We start from the raw sequence: 24,045 nt of genomic DNA on the forward strand, positions 1-24,045 counted from the left end.
GAAATATTCTTACTTAAACTCTTACCCACCAACGTACCCTACTGCATAACCAAACTGATATTCCTCATACTCTCCTCAGTGTCCACCTTAAAGGCAAAACAATGGGAAAAAAAACAGATCCCCTCTATGACAGAGGTGAAAGCGTTGGTCGCCGCCACTCTGGACTATGAGGTGATCCTATGGAACCAAACAAGAGTGGGTAAAGGGAGTGCCACAGCGAAAACAATATGGGCCACATACACGGAAAAGAGGGACCTACAGGTCCTGGCTAGGGACAGCGCCAGGGATGACACAGAGGCATGACAATTGAACCTCGATGGTTCACAGAGGACATACTAGACATACCAGTTAACCCAGTTAACACCCCCCCCCCCCAAGTTCAACCCCCTCCCACCCCCTTTTTTTTTTGTCTCCCTTCCACCTTTCTACTTTTTATCTTATGTAGCTACCTCCACTCAGGGGAACATACCTGAAGATCAGCCACCTCACGCCTACGAAGGGAAACGGTATCAGGGAGACACACACCCTATGCTAACTGACAGGCCTACTAGCGGCAGCCACGGCAGTCCATAAAGAGAATGTTAATATATAGGTCACAATGTATTGGCAATAATGTTCTCTCCTTCCACGTTCGCATACCACACACACTTCTTAAGAGGGGATGAGTACTCCCATTATGCGATCAGACACTGTAGCGCATAGGGGGGGGCAATCGCAATCGCTGATACTCTGTTCTGAAATGTTGACGAGTTATGACATGTGTATAAACTACTCTAAACACCAGACACACCTGGTGCAAGAAATGCATGCAACCAAACAGAGGTGTCACTCAATGTATGAAAGGCACAGAATGATGTACAGCAGCTGAGAAGACAAAACTATTGAACTTAACGCATGTTCCCCTGGACCCCTTTCCTTTCTGTACCCCTCAGAATCCTTTTTTTTTTTTATCTGTTCACCGAAACAAAATAAAAATTGTCAAATTGAAAAAAAAAAAAAAGTTAAAGGACCACTATAGTGCCAGGAAAACAAATTTGTTTTCCTGGCACTATAGTGTTAATAGATCCCCCCCCACCCTCATGGACGCCCCTCCCGCCAGGCTCTAGGGGGAGGAAGGGGTTAAACTCTTACCGTTCTCCCCCTAAGGCGGTGGGGACTCTCCTCCTTCTTCCGACGTCATCGGCTGAATGCGCATGCGCTGCAAGAGCCACTTGCGCATTCAGCCAGTCCATAGGAAAGCATTTCTCAATGCTTTCCTATGGACGCTGGCGTCTTCTCACTGTGAAAATCAGTGAGAAGCGCGGAAGCGCCTCTAGTGGCTGTCAATGAGACAGCCACTAGAGGCTGGATTAACCCTATTATAAACATAGCAGTTTCTCCGAAACTGCTATGTTTACAGCAGAAAGGGTTAATCCTAGGTGGACCTGGCACCCAGACCACTTCATTAAGCTGAAGTGGTCTGGGTGTCTATAGTGGTCTTTTAAGTAACCTACACTAATTTATTTTTTGTTGCTGTTTTCTTAAACATGTCCTTTATTATTTTCACTATAATATATTTTACTTGGACTAATAAAGCTAAAATCAAAAGGTACACCGTTAAGCCTCATGACCGTCAATGCTTCCAAAATATACCTGGGTTATAAGGGTTAGAAGTTTAGTACATATTGTAGTGATGTAACTATGGGTTAATAGTCTTCTGTTACACAGCAAGAAGGAATCCCTTCCCGCCCTCCCTTTTGATTGTAAAACCCCACAGGGCTTAATTAGATACTTCTTAGCAAAGGCTTTTGTCGCCTCTTAGATACCAAGACAAAAAGTCCTCAGCCAAACTGCCAGTTTGGAGCAGACTTTGCTTAAACCTCTTCGGTTCAGTTGAGTATTTCTCCTCCCTTCACGCTTCTGAAAAAGAAAATATATCCTAATTTTGCTACATTTCTCATTGGATTGCTGTTCAGAAGGTTGAGGCCTACATTTAACACATCAATACGTTTTCCGGTGCCAGATAATTGCTGTATATTGAAGGCCTTGGGAATTTATCAGCTAAGAGAGTCAGAGTGGAACATTGGGAAATGTTTATCACAGTGAAATTTGGGGGTAAGTACTAAGAGAGGTGTTTTCTTTGCTTTTCATACTTAAGTCTCTCCTCTGGATGCTGCGGTAACCGATTTGACTGTTTCTCCTTTGTACTGTGTACAGATAACCTGAATGATTTACTCTTCCACAGACGATCATCAAATTTTACTGAACCCCAACTGCAAGTTAGTTAACCTGATAGAAAGCCTGAAGGAGCAGTGCCAATGTGGACCTGATGGTAAGTGAAAGGCCACAGGGTGGGTACAATATGGGATCATGTGATAGTGTGAACAATTAAATGAAATGGGGTAAAACGCAGTTTTACAAATTACTCCACTAAACACTATCCATATGAAGAAGTGCAATTTAGTACCACACCACAGAATATGTCAGATTGGCTCTTCCATCAGCAGACTTTCCCAGTCTGGTGAAGGCCCGCTGACAGAAACATTTACTCTGCTATCTTATATGGGGTGGTGCTAATAAAATATGAATTGTATTTCTGAATCCTATAGATTCCTTTGAGCAGGGTCCTCATCTACCAATTGCTCCTGTGTCATTGTGGAATTGTCTCACTTAATGTAAAATTTCTCTCTTTCATAATATTGTAAAGCGCTGCCGAATTAGTTGGCGCTATATAATACCAATAATAATAATAATAATAATAATTTCTAGAATTGTGAAGGCTAACAGGAGTGTCTGTGGATCACTAACTCTAGGCATGAGTAACTTCCTGGGTATGTTTTGTTGTGCTGTATCCACAAGCGGTATATGGGGTAAAATGCAAGCCTCATTGGCAAGTATACATATGCACTAAAGTATAAAGGTTATCAATCCGAGATATCAATCTTCTTATCTTTAATTCTGTTGTCCAGTACCTTGGAACACAAAAGAAGAGTTTTCTTCTAATCTACTAACTGACATTGTATAGGTGGGATTGGAATCTAGTATACCTCAATTTCTGTAGAATAGAACACAAATATTGCAATACTCACTACATTATTACTTAACACTCCAAGCACTGTATGACTTGTCTATGAATACATGAAGGGACAACTATTAAGACCAGGCAGAGGTGCCCTGTTTTTGAACAGTCTCTGAATGTTTTATTTTTGCTTTTGATAAATCTAGGGTTAAATCCTTTTTGACAGTCCTCACATGTCATTTGGCACTTAAGGCACTCAAGTTGTAGTGCCTTATTCTTTTGTTTTCTCTGTCTGTTTCACTAGATACCTTGTGAGTATTGTAACATATTACATTATGTTTAGGTTGATATAAAAAAAAAAAAGGTAAAGTAAGCCTAGATAATAAAAATGTAATTGTGATGCTTCTAAATCTGCTGAAAAATGGCAAATACAGCCTCCTTTACTTCCTAATGTTCCTAATGTTTGTATCCAAGCAAGATTTGTTTCTTGCTTAACCCCTTAAGGACACATGACATGTGTGACATGTCATGATTCCCTTTTATTCCAGAAGTTTGGTCCTTAAGGGGTTAATGAAAACAAAAGATAATTGACACAGTCATTGCTATTCAGCTTTGTTTAGTTTCTTATCACCTTTTTATCTTAATTTGAATTTGCCTTTACACACTCCCCCAAATCTATTTCCATCTCACTCCCAACTCTTTCAACGTAACTTTTCATCCGTTTCTCTCAAAAGTATGGTCATGTTTTTATCCATTTATCACAATGGTTAAGTGTCTTATTAATATTCCAGTTTCTATAGATCTCCTAGATGAATCAGGGAACCTAATCAACCTCAGTGATCTGGAGGGATCCCAAGACATTGCCACAAATCACCTGCATGAGCGACAATGCTATGTATTGGTCAAGGTCATCCGTAAGTTTACCTACAATTGTTTCAGCAAGTTACAATTATATCAGTTACTGTAAATTTGGTAAGCTATTCAAATATGTGTTGACAAAAATAATAAAGAGGTTTAAATTGAAAGTAAATTCATTATTGGGACACTATAGGCACATGTACCACTACAAGTGACTATGTGGCAAATGGTATTTCTCAAAAGCCCAAGAAATGTAAATGCTGCCTTTTCTGAGAAAAAGTATTGCTTCCACTGCTGCCTCACTCAGACAGCCACTATATGAACTTCATAGGTCCCTGAATGCTCCTCATATAGATGCAATAACTCTATGAGGAGATGCTGATTGGCTCTATGCAGCAATGTGCTGTGCATGCACACTAGCCTCCCAAACTTAATTTAAGGTCAAAATAGTCAAACTCGAAAAATTCTCCAAGTCAGCTATGCTTCCAGATTGGCTGTGTCATGACTCTAATTGCCTGTATGTGTGTGAAAATGTTATCTATCCACCCAGTATCTAATACACTCTCTGCTTTGAAGGAGGAGAAGGATCAGAACCAGCACGCTATGAGTCACTGCTGGAGAACTTGTGGAAACGGTCTCCAGAGCTAGCAGGTGAGCAATCAAGCAATTGTATAGGTTTGAAATGTTCTTAAATCTCTCTTGATGGGTGAGCTAGAATATTATCATGCATTATAGTAACCTTTCTCAGTGAGTATTTGCAACTATCAATATCAAGCATACCTTACCTTTTCTATAACATTGTATGAAATATAGGATGATATTTTGTCTTACAATTTTTTCTATGAATATATTTCCTATAAATGTAGCTCAGACTAGTATAGTCAGTACTTACTGTATTTTATGTCTGATTATGTTGCAGAGCGCCTGCAGAAACTATCCCATCCGAATATGAAAGATAAGTGGCGCAACCCTGTTCATAAAAAGATCCGTGCCCCCAAGGAAGCAGCATTTACTTCCTCTACCAGGAGTCGATTGTCATCTCAACAAAAGAGCCGTCTATCTTGAAAGTTGATCCATTTATGGGATAGGAGTCAAGTGGAATTAATAAGGACTTCTTGTCAACGAGCAATACAGGAGCTGTAACATATCAGAAGTCCGGCCCTTGTATATTAATATTTTAATGTGAATGCAGAGCTAAGACAGAGTGAGTGAAGCTAAGGTGGCTCAGGCTTGGAACTGACCAGAGGAATATACCCAGTATTCATCTCAGGAAGTTAGATGTTAGAGATTTGTGTTCTCATCTGAACTAAGGAGGAATTTGGAAAAAAAAACCTTGGTACGTTCAACTAAAACAGGCTTCCCCAAACTCCAGCCCTCCAGATGTTGCTGAACTACAACTCCCATGATTCTCAGCCTATTTCATTCATAGAATCATGGGAGTTGTAGTTCAGCAGCATCTGGAGGGCCGGAGTTTGGGGAAGCCTGAACTAAAACATGCAGCTTTTCATAAATGATCTGACAATTATGAGATAAATCACTTTGTTATGCAGCCTTAGCCACAACTCCTCTGGATCCCTTCCTGCTCTATTAAAGAAACACTGAAAGTTTTGTTTTCTTTTAAGCAATTTAGTAAACATAATCCCATAAAAAAGTGCATATTGTTTTTCTGCATGTTTTATATGAGAATATATGAAAACACAGCTTGCAAAAGCTGCAGACCTGCCACGTGCATCTTTTGCAAGTCCTCCCCTATATTGCAGGCACAGATTTCCGCTGGGTTTTTCACTAAAGTCTGAATGAGGAAAAGCCATTTGGCTCCACATTTAGCTATTCAGAGTGCGAAATCCAGAGATTGTTCACACTATTTAACAATTTTGCAATTCAGTCACCGAACCGGCCTGAATTTGGTCCACATTTCAGCTGGACCCGGATCTCAGCCAGAACAAATGCCGCCGGATGGCTGAAATTCAGACCTGAATATTTCACGTCCGAGCTCTGAAGTTTCAAATCCAGTCCCGGATGCTTCAAACCACCTCCCAGATTGTAAAAAAAAAAGTCAAACTATTTGCTTCCTGGGTAAAAAGCAGGTGAATAATTAATAATTTATGAATGTGCCTGGACGTTTTGTGAATCATTTGAATTCAATACTTTAACTTTAATCCAGACACCAAATGCATCTGGGTGATTACTGCAAATCCATTCAGCCAAACCGGAATTACCGTAGTTTTAGTAAATATGAGAATTTCCAGAATATGTCCATTTGCAGTGGGTTTTGTCCACCTGGACAAAATCCTATGTTTAGTGAGTAACCCTATATATTTGTGCTGGGATATACAGCAATCAGAGGCTTCTCATAAATTAATTTACATATAAAGACACACATACAAGCACAGAATTCTGTTAATGTTCCTTAACTAGAACCAAATGATTGATTATGATTTGCAAGAAATATAATTTACTGGTGAAGACTCACGATTGTCCTTTTCGTCTATTATGTTATTATAATAATGTGGCGAAACCGACCTCGCCAGGTGTCCTTGGAGGGGGCTGATTGCCCGCCTCTTGCCTTTGGACTATGGACCAGACTTTATGGGAATGTGATACCCCAGATAGCCATACCATGGAGCCTATTCATATAATGAAAGACTATGGGAAAGACTTTAGCTCCATGGCAATTGTACTGTGTGAGTAGGATCTGCGCGCTATTCGGTAGTTTTGTGCGTGCAGATCCCAGCTATCTGGGGATGGGTGAAATGTCTGTGTGTTATGTGTAAATGTGACTTTATGTATTTTAAAGTGTTTTATGTTGTTTTGCAACCATGTGGTTAATGGAGTCTGCCTTTAGTCCTGGGTAATTGGATTACTTCTCCAATTAACTCCAGGGCAGAAGGGAGGAAACCAGGGTGCATTGTGGGGATGTTTGTCTGCCAGCCAGAAAGGAACAAAAGATACTTTTAGTAACTTTTGAACCCCTGGTCGGATTCATGCCATTTTGTAATATGTTGTTCCCCTGAATGGATTGATTGTGGATATGTATTTTTATGTGAATGTGATGTATGGTTTTAAAGTTATGAAAGTTGTGTAAAAGTATATTTTACACTGTATGCATAATGGGATTATGTGTCACACTAAGGGGAGGGGATGTGTGGGAGGTAACATCTATGTCATTGGTTCTTTTATGCCTCCCCCTGGGTGTGGCCTGTATGTGTGAGTTGGAAATAAAATCCAGGCTGGATGAGCCAGTCCAGAGTTCCTGTTTTACCCTCAAAGTGATGTGTCGTCTCATTATTGGGGGGAAGGATTTATTGCATGCTGTTCCAGTTGACTGCTAGGAGTACACGCCTATTCGTATGGTTCCTATTCAATGGTCTACAGCATTCATATGCTTGGGAGAATTTAAAAGGTTTCTCGGATTCGGTGATTGTGGTGTCTGCCAGAGTGCTTGGAGTCCTCAGGAAGCACTAGGAGCATCCATTAACGGAGGTACCAAGTCGGGGTGCCAGGCGATCCGTTACAAATAAACACATTAATTAGCTCTGTGCTAAAAAAAGTGGCGTCTCCAGGATTCATACTTAGGTGGGGGCACATAAGGGGTCAGGGACAAAAGTAGGGGGGCAGCTATATATATATACACACACATACATATGCATACACACATGCAAAATTGAGGTTGGGAAAAAAGTGTGGATGAAAACCCCTTCCACCTGAAGTAAGTGGATAGTTAATACATTGCTAAACACAAATACACACACCAGTCAAGCCATAAGACTTGCTTTTCCCACAGAAATCTCACTTTAACAGGGCTCTCACTACTTAAAGGGATTCTGGGTAGGCATATGCAAATAAGCACAACAAAGAACCACATTTTGGCCTCATAATTCCACTTTATACATGAATTCCTTGGAGTATGTGTCGGCTGTATACAACAGCTTTGAAACACAACTCAGGAAGAGGAGCGAAGCCAGTGAACCACTCATGGACAGCTGTTTCGTTCTTAATGCAACTCATCAGCATCCATGTATAAAGTGGAATTATGAGGCCAAAATGTGGTTCTTTGTTGTGCTTATTTGCATACGCCTACCCAGAATCCCTTTAAGTAGTGAGAGCCCTGTTAAAGTGAGATTTCTGTGGGAAGAGCAAGTCTTTTGGCTTGACTGGTGTGTGTATTTGTGTTTAGCAATGCATTAACTATATATATATATATACACACACACACACATATACATACATACATACGGCTCAACAAATTCCAGGCGCCAGGTCATAGCCCTTTGCTAAGCCACGCAGGAAACATTAAAGCCGGCCACCGCAGGGAGCATGGAGGTGGCGCGCGAGGGAACAGTAACCTTCCTGCAGTTCCTCTCTGCTCCCTCTCGCACTGTTTAGTGACATGATGTCACTCCCGTCCCGGCATCACTACAGAGAGCGCGCAGGGGAGCAGAAAGAAACTGCAATAAGATTGAGAGGAGACACACTGGACGCCAGGGTAAGATATACTCAGCTCTTTCAAAGATCTTTCTCTGGCGTCCAGTGTGTCTCCAAAAACCTTACGGTGGGGAAAGAAACTGTAATTGAAAACCCCTTCCATCTGAAGTCTGTGGGTAGTTAATATAATGCTAAACAAAAACCTGCACACCAGTCAAGTCATAAGACTTGCTTTTACCACAGAAATCACAAATTTGCAGTGATGTTTAATATATTTGTGGTCGGTTAATATCGTATAGTGAAATACCTTGTGATTGGAATTAAGTCGGTGTGGTGTGCCGGAACCGACGTAGAGGGTAGGCCTGAAAAAGAGGGCCCCCCTGAATGAATTGTATAAGAGGGAGAGGTGGGTGGGGTGAACAGCGTGCATACGGCAGGTAGGAAGGGGGGGGAGTAGCGTTTATATGGAACGCTTAACTCCTCCCACAAATACAGGCCTTACGGCCTTAAACTTGTGGTCGGTTAATATCGTATAGTGAAATACCTTGTGATTGGAATTAAGTCGGTGTGGTGTGCCGGAACCGACGTAGAGGGTAGGCTTGAAAAAGAGGGCAAAAGGAAATGCCAGAAAACACACTTATAGCACTATATAAAATCCGTTGTCTTACTACTCATGCGTTGGGAATGTTCCTGTATAATATAGCTGATTCCTAGTGCCTCTAATTGTTTGTACCGGCGTACTGCTACTGGATGTCGTGCTTATAGAAAGGATGTGAAAAATAGGAGCCAGTGGTCCTACTTACTCTAATGACAGGAGTGTGAATGTGGAATCGTATTCAGAAGTAGTTAGGGAATGATTAGTAGGTCAAGTGTCTTGATTGTCTGGTTTGAATGTTGGCGTGACGCGGTGTAGTGTTTGTACCTTCTTAAATTTTCCTTGGGGAGACATGATTTACCAGTCTGATTAGTTGTGATCGTGGAGTTGTAGGGTTCCCGAACCCTTGTATGGTTGCAGGCACATAGATTTAAGACCTGGTTGTGTGGCGCAAATGCTGTTTAGGGAGTCTGATACTGCCCGGTATTCCCATCTGTGTACGTACGTTACTGTAGAGCGATAAACCAATTATTTATCTTTTGATATCTTGTGTTAAAAATGGGGTATGGTTTGAAAGGCTTGTCAGAAACGTGTATGTCAGTTTGGAATAGTGCGATCGTGTGCGTATGAAGGTTTGAATAAAAGGTGGCAAAATTGTAGAAAAGACTACAGGGTGATCAGTATGCCTGTGGAAGTCATGCTCCACTGATTTTTGGAAGAATGTCACGATTCTGTTATATGTATCTTAGAGCAAACAAATAATGTTCTAGATGATAACATGTGTCGAGCCCCAACAGCCGAGTGACCGGAAGGGGATGCTAAAATGTGGATTATGCTTGAGAGATGTGAGTTGGGTGAGGCACGAGACTGAGCGACTCTTGGTTAGTCGGCCCTAATAGATACGAAAATGCTGCAATCCCTCGTCCGACGTTGCCTTCGTAGGACATCCTGAAAAAGAACATGACAACAACAATGAACTCAAATAACACCAACACGGTTAAGTAAAATAGAACTGGCTGGCTAACTAGTGCCGAAGCGAAAAGCTCACTACCCTGTGACAAGTGAGGCCCTGCTAGTAGCCAAGCGGCTGGCGAGAGGCTCTACCTATGATTTGGGCGTGGGGCTCGAGCCACTAGCGTGGTGGCGGGGAGGTGGTCTCTCGGTGACAGTAAAGATCAAAAAAACATGTGGCCGTGTCAGGTGAGGCCCTAACTATAAACCCGATAGGTGGGTGAATGCGAGGCACTAACTATGATTTGGGCCAAGGGGCGAAAATCTCCGTGTTGAGATTGGGGAGTTGGCCTCGCGGGACCAGCTACGTTGTACAGCTGAGGCCAGCTCCTAACCCTAGATAGCCAGTTCTCTGACCCTAGACGGGGGCTTGATAAGGGAGTAACGTAACGTGCTTAGTAACCCAAGTTGTGGTTAATGATAGGTACCCGGAGATTCCCAGACAGAGACAGAGGAAACGAAGGGAGAGAAAGGAGGAAAAAAGAAGAGGAAAGGAACTGAAGTCGAGGGAAGGAAAATAATGTGCAGTACAGTGAAGTACTATGGAGATATAGCTGATAGTACAGTATCGATAGACCCTGAGGGTGCTGAAGATTCTCGTGATGGTTACTAAATAAACCTGAAAGGAGATGAAAGAAGGCGTTGTGCCAAGAAAACGTTGTAGCAGCTGACGGAGAGAGGAGGGTGAAATTAGCAAGGTAGTGAGTAACAAAACAATTGTTACAGGTAGCGATTACGAATGAAGAGTTGTCGAGTGGAGCCGTGGCCTGATGAGGCAAGGCAGGAATCAAGCCCCCGTACCCCAAAACCCAATCGTGTAACAACGTGGCCTAGTAGAGGCAGTTGTTTGGAAATAAAACGAAAAAAACCTGATAGAAACAGGTGACAATCGTTTGACTAAAGGCAATTGTGTATCAATTGTAGGAAATGTAAACGAAAACACATTTATACCTGTTAGAAACAGGCGATAATAGCGAACCAGTAATTGTCTACTGATAGCAGATGACAACAATAGTAATTGTGAAACTAATGTAACAATTGTTTGTTTCCTTCAATTACACATACGAAAAACATTTACTTTAAAGTCTTGCCTGCACAGTATAACTTACAGAGTAGTCCCCCCAACGAGGGTATTACATAAATTACTACCCTAGCCAAAGCTGGGAGTGATAGGACAGGCAGTCTAATAACAGTGAAAGAATGGTTATCCACATGGTGAAGCGGCTGAATAATAGATAACCTCAGTTATAACATTAATATTTGCGAACTTACGTAATCGTAATTGAGACAGGCAATTGTACTGTCAGCTGATCAGTCTGAGTCAACCGCGATTTAAACACTAACGGAATTACCTACAACGTAAGACCACAATAAATAAAAGAAACATTTGAAGACCTGTTTAAACCATGTTATTAATGTATCACACCAGTGTTTGGTTGCAGCCAAAACAGTGAACTGACAGTTACAGAAAATTGCAAAATCGCTTAGGAAAACGCAGAAATCCCAATTATACCTACTGAATAAAGGTCGCAATGTAATAGGTGCAAATGTGAGAAGAAAAAAAAACTATGGAAGTGGTACCTGCAACAAACATAGTTTCGCATAAATAAACAGACATAATCGATATTAATTACCAAAAACAAATAGTCTGCCGAAATGTAACCTGATTGCCGGTCTCATGCGAATCGTGTTGTCTGTGAGTGTCAAGCGTTCATGAGTTAGACCGTTCGTGAGTTTGAGCGTATAAAATATAGGTCATGACTTGCACAGGCGTTGTATGGCGGGAATAGCCTGAACGAGGCCATTCCCACTGATTACCTGAACATTCGTTTGTATGTCGGTTCGATACCCCATCGCGTAACAACGTGACCTTGTCGAGGCAGTTGTTTGAAATGTGGACAAAACTTAATTGTACCTGATAGAAATAGGCGACAATAGCGAACTAGTGATTGTCTAATGATAACAAATGACAGCATGCAACATTAATAGTAATTAGCGGGGAATGTCAAATGGCGGTAACGCCTGAACCTGATGTAATTCGATGCATGTATAACAAGAGTGGCACAAGCGTCGGTGTAATCTGGGAGATAACATAATCCAACCTATTTTAACTGTTAGATTAACTTGACCCAATTAAACAGTACATGCATAGTGTCAGGCATTGAGTAGTATTACATGGGATGCACCAATTGTAGATACACCATAATAAACCTGAAAACAGGACGGCAGGGAAGCTACAGAATAAAACAGCAAATACCATAAAACCTCTAGACAGCAAATACCATAAAACCACTAGGTGGAGATACCAGCCGAATAACCTAGGTCTTGCACTGATACATGAAAAACACGATGGAAAGTATGAGTGAAAATTTTAGTAATCAATACGTCGTGCATTCTCAACCGAATGCTGCAATTGGTTAACAGTTTGCTCACTATAAACCGTCTTCAATGGTTGATAGATAAGACAATTTAATTCCAGCAGTTAACTTATTATTTAAGTCCAATACATAGCATAGAAAGTGCATGAATTTACTAGATTGACACGCATGTAATATAACCAGATAGTGAAATCCTTAAAGCTGGAAGGTGACGGAATAATAACTAAACTTACAGCTCTTTGAGGGGTACAAGATATTATGAATAACAATGCATACTCTTAAGCCCTGGTGATTCAACTTGCAATATACATCCTGCACACAATGATTGAAGTTTTAGCATCCCTCTGGACCTGTGGAGGGATAAGTACCACCTACCAGTGAACTAGCGTATGAGCGGGTTGGTGGATGGGAGGAACTGTGTAGTTGCACCCTTTTTTTTTTTTTTTTGTAGCTTGCTAAATATTTACACCAACAACAGAACCCATGGCAATGCATTGCTGAATAAATGCTCATTTATCACGTTGATATTCTGCCACTGTGTGTGCACAACGTTACTACAGCCATTAAATGGCATCATCAGAAAAGGAATCTCTGGAGTGTATTGTGCTGACAGGCTGGGGGGTTGATAGTATTTGCGTCCCGTACTGGAGTTGAATATGAAGCCATTTCAGCAGTAACATAAATTATACATGAGACCTCGTTCGGTCAAAGTTTAATTAATCCACCGGTTTTAAATGAATTAAAACAGAAAGCGTATGAATTAAGCGACCTGTTCGTTGTGCAGGAAAAAATGCAAAATAAAACGTGTTGAACGGCGGGAAATAGCCCGAACGCGGATATTCCCACCGATTACCTGGTGTTCGCTTGTTTGCATCCCGTGCGTACGAAAGGAGCCGACTGGCGGGAAATCTGCGAGGATGACATGAGCGGACCGGAAGAGCAGCAGGGAAGAGACCCAGAAGTCCGGCTGTCATGAGGCGAGGACCGCAAGTGCTGTTGAGGACCCGGAAGTTGTGCTGACGAAAGGGATGCGAGCAGGTCAGGTGAACAGCGTGCGTACGGCAGGTAGGAAGGGGGGGAGTAGCGTTTATATGGAACGCTTAACTCCTCCCACAAATACAGGCCTTACGGCCTTAAACATATTAGATTCGGTGTGTAATGGGGTGAAGCATGTATGTATGTCTTATCTTGCAGGGAAGGGGCAGCACAATCAGATCCGTGGTGGTTGAGAAGGCTGCCAATCTATCGGGTACAGGGGAGGTCACGAAATGAGAGTTCTCTCTCTTGGAGTTCTAGCACTTACACAGACTGACCCATACACACACACACAGACTAGCCCCCTCTCCACCCCCCACACAGATTGACCCATACACACACAGACTGCTCTATACATACACAGACTGACACCCCCCCCCCCCCCCCCAGACACACAGACTGACCTACACACACACACAGGCTGACCCATACACACACAGAGACTGAAACCCCACCCCCACACACAGACGGGCACATACAAACACGCAGACTGAACCCCCCACCTCCACACACCGACTGACCCCCCCTCCACACACACACAGACTGACCCACACACACAGACTGAACCCCCACACACAGACGAACACATACACACACGCATAAAATAGAAAGGTGAACAGCGCTAAAGATCAGAAATTGTACATACGTTTAGTAGAAATACTGGCCAGCGGAGTAACTTAAAAAAAAGGAGAAACAAAGATACAAATAATGGTACAGTATGTATGAACGATATAATTCCACAAGAACAAAGGTGTTATATTCACACTCACACTTTGAGGAGCTATATCAGCTCGGTGTTAAGAGCTTGGACGGAATAATCCCCGTCTATGGATTTCTTGAGGTTCCAGATCGTTGGTGAGTTTATAGGTGTAAGTATTCGTTATATGAAAAACAAGAGTAAAATACGCCACATGGTCTAGTACGTAAATATAAAATATTGTAGTAAGAGTAGATAATCCTACTTACATATACTAGAGCAACGACCTGCTCTAGTTTGGAGAATTTCAGGTGGAATAATCCCCACCTCGGGATATAGTGGACCCAGGTATAGCAACAAAGCATTATTAAATAGGAAGGAGGACAAAAAAAAAAAAAATGACTGGATGGTTTAAAAATTATATATACTTTAATACAATAAGTAAAAAGTGAATAATACACTATAAAACCAGTCCTGTATAAAAGTCCAAAATTCTTCCTCACTTGACAGAATCGATTTTTTTTCTGCAGAATCGATTTTCATCATCAGAGAAGGTATATAATCTCAAGGACCCCAAGCAGCAAGCATTCACTTTTGAGAAAGCTTCGGCGAAACGCGTCAAGTGAGGAAGAATTTTGGACTTTTATACAGGACTGGTTTTATAGTGTATTATTCACTTTTTACTTATTGTATTAAAGTATATGTAATTTTTAAACCATCCAGTCATTTTTTTTATTTTTTTTTTTGTCCTCCTTCCTATTTAATAATGCTTTGCTGCTATACCTGGGTCCACTATATCCCGAGGTGGGGATTATTCCACCTGAAATTCTCCAAACTAGAGCAGGTCGTTGCTCTAGTATATGTAAGTAGGATTATCTACTCTTACTACAATATTTTATATTTACGTACTAGACCATGTGGCGTATTTTACTCTTGTTTTTCATATAACGAATACTTACACCTATAAACTCACCAACGATCTGGAACCTCAAGAAATCCATAGACGGGGATTATTCCGTCCAAGCTCTTAACACCGAGCTGATATAGCTCCTCAAAGTGTGAGTGTGAATATAACACCTTTGTTCTTGTGGAATTATATCGTTCATACATACTGTACCATTATTTGTATCTTTGTTTCTCCTTTTTTTTAAGTTACTCCGCTGGCCAGTATTTCTACTAAACGTATGTACAATTTCTGATCTTTAGCGCTGTTCACCTTTCTATTTTATCTGTCCATTTATCACAAGGTAGAGGGAACACCTTGTTGGTGAACTGCTGCTCACCCTTGAGAAGAGAGCGCTTATTACCCTTTTGCATTACATACACACACGCAGACTGAGCCCCCCACCTCCCACACCGACTGAACCCCCCCTCCACACACACACACACAGACTGAACCCCCACCACCACACACAGACTGATCCCCTCACAGACTGAACCCCCTCACACCCATACACACACACAGACTGAGCCCCCCCCCACACACACAGACTGATCCCCCTACACACACACAGACTGATCCCTACACATACTGAGCCCCCCACACACAGACTGACCACCAGACAACCACAAAGAGACTGAACCACACACACTGACTCAGACTTACTAGCAGCTGCCTGGATGACTTTGTGCAGTGCTGAGCTTCCTCTCCTGGTCTCTCCCCTGGTCTCTCTGATACCCAGCAGGAAGTCCTCCCAGCACAGTGCCCCCTCTGGCCACACGTGGGAAAAGGGTGGAACACAGTTCCACAGTGACGGTGCTGCTGCAGCTTGTGAAGGGAGGCTTGGTGCTCCCGACTTCAATTTCAATTGGGAGGTGTAGAAGGGGGGGCACTGCAGGATGTTGTGGGGGGGGGGGGGGGGGGCATGGCCCCCTCTGGCTATGCCACTGGCTAAAACTCACACCACTTTTGGGTTGCTGCATGGCCAATAGTTTGCAAAACACTGTACACTGTCCCAAACCCTAATTTTGATTTACATTTATTTTATTCTGCCTCTGAACACAACTCTGTCAGTGTACAATCTGCAGGTAAATGCCACCTAATTCCTTGTTGTAGATAAACTAATTAATGCCTTTTTTTAAATTATAAAAGTAAATAAATAATAAACCAGACACAGCATAAATACTTAAAATAGCAAGTATCTAGATTTATTAAAAGTTCTGTTTTATGGTAAATTAAGGATTACAGGCAGACAAAGCTATGTCGCGTTGTGTGGTGCTGTAGGTTTCGGACACAAAGCTGTAGTGCATTGTAGATAATCTGATAATCCGACTGCTGGACTGGCCAATGTCACAAGAGTGATGAGACCCCTGAAGAGAACATAAATCAGAGATTAAACTCACAAGCTATAACAGTCCTCGATTCGTCTTTCAGCATTCGAGTTGTGTCTATTCCATTTAGGTTTTCACACTTATCCATTCCCACCATGCTGCTACTACTTTCAGCCTGCATGCCTGGACTGCTGACATTCCATTTTATTCCTGTAATTTCCTCCTCTACTTAGTATTAACTAAGGGATATATTCACTAAACTCCAGATTGTAAAAAATGAAAAGCTAGTTGGCAAAAACTTCTCCTACTCATCTATAGTCATAGTTTGGCTATTTTAACCTACATTTCAAAGTGGTTTACAATTCACAACATTCTTAAGCCAAAATATCTGAATTGAAAAAATAAAAAGTCAACTTGTTTTTTAATATTCTCCACTACATACTACATACCTCAAAAAATGTTATGTCCCTTAAAGTGAACCTGTCAGGACATATGACATATATCCCCTCAAATCCACTGAATTTATAATATATCACAGAGATATATGATGTATTCCATGTAAACTGTATAAATATTAACTCACCTCGAATCCAGCACCGCCATGTCCTCAGCTTGGTTGCATTACCCTCCTGTAACACTCACCTGTGGTTCTCCTAGTCTCTTGTTTGATTTGTCCTAGACACCTCCTCTGTGATACCAAAACATTTTTATCGTTGCCGGTGTAAGTGAAGTCAGACGCTCATACACTCTAGCGCTAACAGTGTTGGGTAGGAAGTTACTATAGCGCTGTGGCTGCTATGCTTGGAAAGCAGATATACTGTCTGTGGGGGGACTCTTCTGCTCTCCCCTGTCAGTCAGTGCTTTGACATATACTCCGTGCTGAAGAGTTGACTGACAGGTGGGAGGCAGACCTATTTTAAATAAGTTTTTCTCCCACTCTATACACTTGCTAAATGCAAATCTGCTAGGACAATGTATTGATGAAATTGCATGCTCTTTAAATATACCATGATCGTCACCCTTTAAACTATACTTTTTACATATAACAAAATACTACAACCTTACATCTTTCATACTGTTTGTATGTTCTAACCCATGGCTCCATGATCCTAAATCATCTCACTTCTCACCATAGTTGTATTTGCACTGTTTCAGTGCCTCACTAAACCCCTCACACAGGGTCAGATCATTTTGCGTGGTAGCACAATCCAGGAACTGCCTCATTTCATAGTGACAGGGACCATACTGTGATTGAGGTGGCTGAGGAGAGGCTGGGGGCCTTTGTGGTTCCTGTAGGTGATAGAAGCACAGAAGGAAAATAATGAATAATAGGCCTAGTAACTGAATAAGAAATATAAACATTGTGTGTGCATTTACACCCAATTTAAAAAATAACAAGACCTGCGCACAATGCATCTGACACAGAATCAGTCCACAAGGTGCATTATTTACACCAAAGACACATTTTGAGGTTTAACAGACTTTATTAAACATGAAGAAAGACATTTTCTAACAGCAAACAATGTGTGCACAACAATCACAATGGTTTCCATATATAGTAGAAATTCCAGAAAATATAATTGGGAAAAGGGATGAGAGACAATGGGGAAAGAAAAGAGAAAGTGGGAGTTTAGTTTGACTTTCATAACTTCAGCTGGACACAGCCTAAAAGGTAGGCTTCTGGTTGGTTTTACTTAACTCGGTAATTAAATATGGATGCTCTGTTCCTCTGCTTAGATTTTGCAATAAATAATACAAACATGTTTCTTTTTATAAAAAAAGGCCTAAAACTTACCTTGGACCAAAATTATTATTTTTTTCATGTTTTTTTCTTTTTAATTCAGCTATTTTGGGGTTAAGTTTGCAATTTTGCTGACATATACAAGCTTCTGTAAAAACAACTCCTATTAGTATAATACAGCCCTCGTACCCACACATTCAACTCTCATAAATGTCAACTCACTGTTAAATAAGTTAATCTATTGTATGACAGGCATGTTTCCAGTGCATTTATATTGCACTGAAGATGTGCCATGAAGACTCAGGTAGACAGAAACTACTACTAGTTCTCTGAATACACCAGCCTACTAACAAATATATATCCCAGGGAGAGGGGGAAACTATGTACAATAGCTATAAAAATACTGTTATCTTGAATTACATCTTTGCACGAACTATGCCTTTTCATAGCATTAATTATGTATCAGCCTTGCAGTAAGTTTACATTTAGAGGGCACAAGCAGCAGTGATTATCACAAAAACACGATCACGTATCGGCTGACCAAAGTTTACTATATTGTATATACCAATATATATGGCTTGATTATACCACATATTATATTGAACAATAACAATATTAGATTTTGTTTCTCACCTGTGCTACTGGTTTAGCTGGCTCTGAGCTGCCTCCACTAAATGCACCAGTGAGGGCTCCTCCTATCACATGCCCCACTGCCGATCCTACAGCCACCCCTGCTGCTGTAGTTGCCATCTGGGCCATAAGGCCAGGGCCCTGAGATGCAGCAGGGGCTGTAGACACAGCAGAAGGTGGTGGGTGGACAGGGGCGGGAGCATGAGAGGGAGCAGGGCTGGAAAGAAAAACAGAAAGTTAAAAAGTTATACAATGTCCAGACCTAGGCAAAGAAATACAACCAGATCTATGGTAAAACAACTCGTGACAAACTCTATCAGCATTATTTACTAAAGTGAGAAGTCAAAGGGAATTTCAAATTTAATATTAGAGTAGACAAAATAAGAAAAGCGGATGTAGATATTTTTTTTTCCACCTTAGCTATTTTGACCTTAGATTTGAAATTCCCTTTGAATTCCCCTTGGGTTATCAACTTGTGCAGCACTGACAAGGAAATTGCAAGATTTGGGCAGACATTTTCCAATTGGCAAAATTCTCTCGCTCAGTTGTTTTTCCAACTCCGTCTTTTTTAACCTAAAATCTGCAATCTCCTTTTTATTTCTCCACAATTCCTTTTTTAAGTGAATAAAATCTCCAATATCAAAAGAGTAAATCATAATACATGGATAGTTAAAGATAAATAACAGCAATAACTGTTTACACAAAAGAGATATTACTGTCCAATAAAAAAAAAAAGTAGTATAAAATACTTTAAAAGGTTCTGATGTCCTAATCCAGTCCTGCTCTGGTTAACACAGAGAATCATTCAGGTTTGGTTGATATATTTTTTTTTAGACTTTCATCTAGGTGATTTTTCTATGCACCATTTTTTAAATGTATATTTTTGTACTTTTTGAAAGTGGTTGTGATCTTAAAGGGACTCTCCAGTGCCAGGACAACGGATCAGTGCAGAATCCTGCAGTGCCGCTCTCCCTCCCACCCCCCTTCAGTGACTTACCTGAATCCAGCACCGATGTCCCTTGGCGCTGGGTCAGGCTCTGCCCACGCTCCTCCTCGGCAATGGCCGTGGGCGCGCATTAGACCTCCCCATAAGAAAGCATTATTCACTGCTTTCCAATGGGGATTCCGACAACGCTGGAGGTCCTCATGCATAGCATGAGCACGTCTAGCGTTGTTTAACCCCTTAAGGACCAAACTTCTGGAATAAAAGGGAATCATGACATGTCACACATGTCATGTGTCCTTAAGGGGTTAAAACACTTTTCGTGTTTTAAGGAGCCGGAAGTCCCACTAGTGGTTGTCTGATAGACAGCCACTAGAGGAGGGCTTAACCCTGCAAGGTAATTATTGCAGTTTATAAAAACTGCAATAATTACATTAGTAGGGTTAAGGGTGATGTGAGTTGGCACCCAGACCACTCCAATAGGCAGTAGTGGTCTGGGTGCCTGGAGTGTCCCTTTAATGAGTGGACGAAAAGTCCATAAAATACTATGAATATATAAAATGCTCTGTAAATATACTGTAAATGTGTGCAGTGTGCCCAAAACATTGCAAAACCAAAGATTGTTGCACACTTCTGGTGCTCAACGGGTTAAAGCAACTTTTTAATGTATTTAAAAACTGCCAAATCATGGAACACTCAATCATTACCGCCAGCTATACATTATCTTACATAAGCCCGAGAGCCCAGATTGCTCCTGGGGCCAGAATTCCACCTGCTTATTGCTCCCGTGTCATGATCCCAAGGTAAGTTGTCGCAAAGCCCTGTGACCTGATGTGTGACCCTGTGTGCACCTACCAAGCCCTGGCACTCACCTAGAAGCTGCTCGGCCGGAGGTGCTGCGGCTGCCGCGCGGCATGTTGTCCTCTTGCTGGACTGGGTGACAATGACAGCTGTGCAGGGCACTGCGTCCTTAGAGGAGACTAGAGAACATCACTTCCAGAACACTCCAGTGGAGCGGGCGCTCCGTAGTGACGTCAGAAGCTGCAAGTCCTCTATTTGTGGCATGCAGTCTGTAATCCGCGTGCCTGCGTCTCTTTAATCATTAGCCACGTGTTTACAGTCAACACAGGTTACTGTGTTACTCATCATCACCTACCCCTTGTTATTATGTGCTGCTGTGTAGAATTAGGCCGACCCATGTTATGCAGGCTGTATTCATGTTTCATAACATTCCTTATATTCTTTACCCAGAGCATTTAATAAAAGTTATGATTAGGCATTCGTTTAAGATTAAAGACAGGTAGACCTACTCAAGGGATAGATGATCATGCGGTGATTTGGCATGGGCAAAGAGTTGTAATTTACTCAGATAAAGAAAAATACTTGGAACATGTAGGTTAACCCTCCAGCCTCAAATTGCGCTGAGGTGACATATGCAGATAAATTATTTTTATTTGCATTTAACCAATATGAACTATAGCACTACATAGTTTACTCTTATCTAAACATGATCTGATTCATTATTTATCTGGTCAAAAGATTATTTATGTCACATGTTTGTCTAAACATTTTCATGGTTATTCACTAAAGTGCTAGTTATTCAAAGTAAAGGCGGTTTTAGTAGTTATGGTGATTGTGGTGTTCTTTTAAGTAGATGTTATTAATATTGTAAAGCGCTACGGAATCTGTTGGCGCTATATAAATGGCAATAATAATAATAAAATAATTAAGGATGATTTCCAGGAAGGTCAGAAACATAGCTTCATTTTGGTATGATTTTTGGATAGGTGTAAAATATTGAACTCCCTTTAATCCATCCTTCTCAATTTGTATACTTTATTACATAACGAAAACTTGAATTTTCAATAACATTGCAACAACGCAAACCTCCAGGAATCCTCACTGACAAAGTCACTCTTTCTAAAATATGCAACAATTGACAAATATTGAATAAAATATAATAATATTAACTACAAAATTAAAACAAAATGGAGGAGGGGAATATATACCTTAGTAACTGAATTCAACACCTTTAAGGAAAATATAACAATCAAATTAGTTTTCTACAGGTACAACACAATATAATTAATAATAGATGCAACACGTATGACAGAAATAATATTAAAATGAATATATTACTGTGAGTACTCTTTGTTCACATATTTTTCCCATAAATCTCCATATTTTATTCTATACTTCTATTTTCCTATCTGTGAGATGTACTAAACAGATTCAAAGTATTATATAATATCAGGGAAGTGGCATTTATCAAGATAAAACAAGTGCTTTTTTGGGTGCAGGGCGCTAAATGCTGAGAGACTTTCTGTTGGTTTCTAGACTTGAGAACGACACGAAAATAAAGAATTATATATAAAGATATATGAATATCAAAATACACTTAGAATACATACATATATATATATATATATATATATAAACAGTAAGAGTCCTTGCACTCAAGCTATAAAGGTACAACATTTCTTTGCCGGGTGCCAGCCAGTGTTCAAATATCCAAAAAAACAATAAGTATAGCTGCACTCACGGTTGGAGATAAAATCTTCAATGCTTTATTCAATTCATTAAAATAGGATCAATGTTTCAGTCCAGCTTGTGGACTTTCCTCAAGATCAAAACACAAAATGTTTTGTGTTTTGATCCTGAGGAAAGTCCACAAGCTGGATTGAAACGTCTATCCTATTTTAATGAATTGAATAAAGCATTGAAGATTTTATCTGCAACCGTGAGTGCAGCTATTCTTATTGTTTTTATATATTATATATATATATATGTGCGTGTGTGTGTGTGTGATTTAATTCTAATGTATATAGAATATAGAATGCACACCATAACAATCTCAAAAAAATATTTACATTTTATAATGTACAAAAAAGTACCAGAATGAAAACAGAATGAAAAGGGTACCTTTAATAAAGGCAGCCAGTTGGTGCCGAAATGTTGGGGGGTTTGGTGACTCGTGTTTCTGTCTGAGGCTTGTAAGGATTTTTGTGGTAATTTATTACTACTATTTTATTGTATCTGCCTTTACTTCTGTTACTTTGATTATATTCATTTTTTCTTATATGTTTTCATTCTGGTATTTTTTTGTACATAATAAAATGTAAATATTATTTTGAGATTGTTATGGTGTGCATTCTATATTCTTAATACATTTGAATATTTAAAGCACTTGAGGGAGTGCTTATATGGTTTGCACCTGGCTGTTCTTATATTTCTTTGTCTCTCCATGTGCTGTTGTTTTGAGAATTGTGATTTAATTCTAAGCATATTTTGATATATATTTATGTATAAATTCTATGTGTATATTTATCTACTAGTTTTACATAAATAGGTGATTTTATTATTTCTAATTTGAGGGACCTACTGTGGTGGAATCTCGGTAAAAATAAATTTAGTAGGCCGAGATTACCACGTGGCATGTGTACGTGCATATGCTGACGTATCGATCAGTTGGTTGCACGAGGCAAGATACGATCAGTAGTGTACGGAGCATGTGCAAGAATACAGGATGTAGTATTCCCCTCCTCCATTGTGCTGGACAGGCCATGCGGTCAAGCAGGAAGTTAATTCTTATTTGTATTGATTGGTCAAGAGAATGTGCGGGTGGAGCTTAATATGGGAGGAGTTATGTGCCTATATAAGGAGCCTGCACTATTGTCCGGGGCTCAGAACTTGCTGTATTTTGGTGACATTAGTCCCTCTGAGTCCCGATCGGTGATCCAATAAAGAATCTCTTCCTTCCTGAAGAAACCTGTGTCCATCTCTCTGTGCTTTGCTTCCGTCAGTTTCTCCGGTATCATTTGGTGCATTGGCCAGGAAGCTCATCGTTCAACGGTAGCTGAGAGGCAGAGGCGTGAGACGGTCTATCTTTGCCCACGTTCTCTACGGCTGCACCCCTGAACTTCTGCGTGGACCTCCCTTCGTCTCGGCGCCACTGGTCTGTTGTCCAGGAGATCATCGGCCTCTACGTAAGAAGTGCTGGGGTGTCCCCGTCGATGAGTGTGAACTCAGGTTCAGGAACGAGGAGGTAAGACAACTGCTGTTTTAGACGGCAGACCCACTAGAGGTATACCGATTGTGCGGTAGGCCCATAAGGGGTTATTTGTGTATGGAATCTGCCCCCTCTGTCGGAGGGAAGGAGCGAAGGCGCACCGCTCGATCGAACGCTCTTTAGTCAGACCGTTTGATTTTGTTAGTCAGGCGGGGTTCTGGTGTAAATAGCCCTAGCCGGACACCGGTGTCTTGTCTAGACTAGCGTTCTAGGGTGTATATTTTGTTCGCTAGGTCGGAGGGACCGGGAGACTAAGCGGCGTCTGTGTAAATTCGGTTCGCTAGCTCTCAACCTATCTTGGCTAAGTGGGAAGGCGTGTAAATTTGGAACCCACTAGATTTTTGATAGTAATCGACTAAGAGGCGTCTGTGTAAATTCGGTCCTCTAGCTCGCT

At 41.0% G+C, this 24,045-nt stretch overlaps 2 protein-coding genes across 3 annotated transcripts in view; one reads left to right on the forward strand and one right to left on the reverse strand.

Annotated features, from left to right (window-relative positions):
- Positions 1–20,616, reverse strand: part of CHCHD10 (coiled-coil-helix-coiled-coil-helix domain containing 10) — a 214,100-nt gene extending 193,484 nt beyond the window's left edge. Inside the window, exons 1-4 of one of the 2 annotated variants that reach the window (XM_063454489.1) lie at positions 20,455–20,616; positions 18,643–18,856; positions 17,399–17,558; positions 16,283–16,307 (exon numbers count right to left, since the gene is read on the reverse strand). In XM_063454489.1, coding sequence (XP_063310559.1) covers positions 16,288–16,307; positions 17,399–17,558; positions 18,643–18,856; positions 20,455–20,498 — 438 coding nt within the window. In that variant the 5' untranslated portion in view covers positions 20,499–20,616 and the 3' untranslated portion in view covers positions 16,283–16,287. Of the gene's footprint in view, positions 1–16,118; positions 16,308–17,398; positions 17,559–18,642; positions 18,857–20,454 lie in introns of those variants that run through there. The other variant, XM_063454488.1, reaches the window with a different exon arrangement.
- On the forward strand, positions 1,811–5,494 carry C5H22orf15 (chromosome 5 C22orf15 homolog). Its single transcript, XM_063457050.1, has 5 exons — positions 1,811–2,094; positions 2,225–2,311; positions 3,790–3,912; positions 4,433–4,507; positions 4,776–5,494. The coding sequence occupies exons 1-5, from the start codon at positions 2,070–2,072 to the stop codon at positions 4,919–4,921; spliced, it is 456 nt and encodes a 151-aa protein (XP_063313120.1). The 5' UTR covers positions 1,811–2,069; the 3' UTR covers positions 4,922–5,494.
- Positions 20,617–24,045: the final 3,429 nt, after the last annotated feature.

Source organism: Pelobates fuscus, chromosome 5, assembly GCF_036172605.1.
Source record: "Pelobates fuscus isolate aPelFus1 chromosome 5, aPelFus1.pri, whole genome shotgun sequence".
Lineage (NCBI taxonomy): Eukaryota > Metazoa > Chordata > Amphibia > Anura > Pelobatidae > Pelobates > Pelobates fuscus.

Coding starts and splice junctions, on each gene's coding strand:
- C5H22orf15 (XM_063457050.1), top strand. CDS start 2,070: ATGTTTATCACAGTGAAATTTGGGG. Junction 2,095..2,224: donor TATCACAGTGAAATTTGGGG/GTAAGTACTAAG, acceptor ACTCTTCCACAG/ACGATCATCAAATTTTACTG. Junction 2,312..3,789: donor GTGCCAATGTGGACCTGATG/GTAAGTGAAAGG, acceptor TTAATATTCCAG/TTTCTATAGATCTCCTAGAT.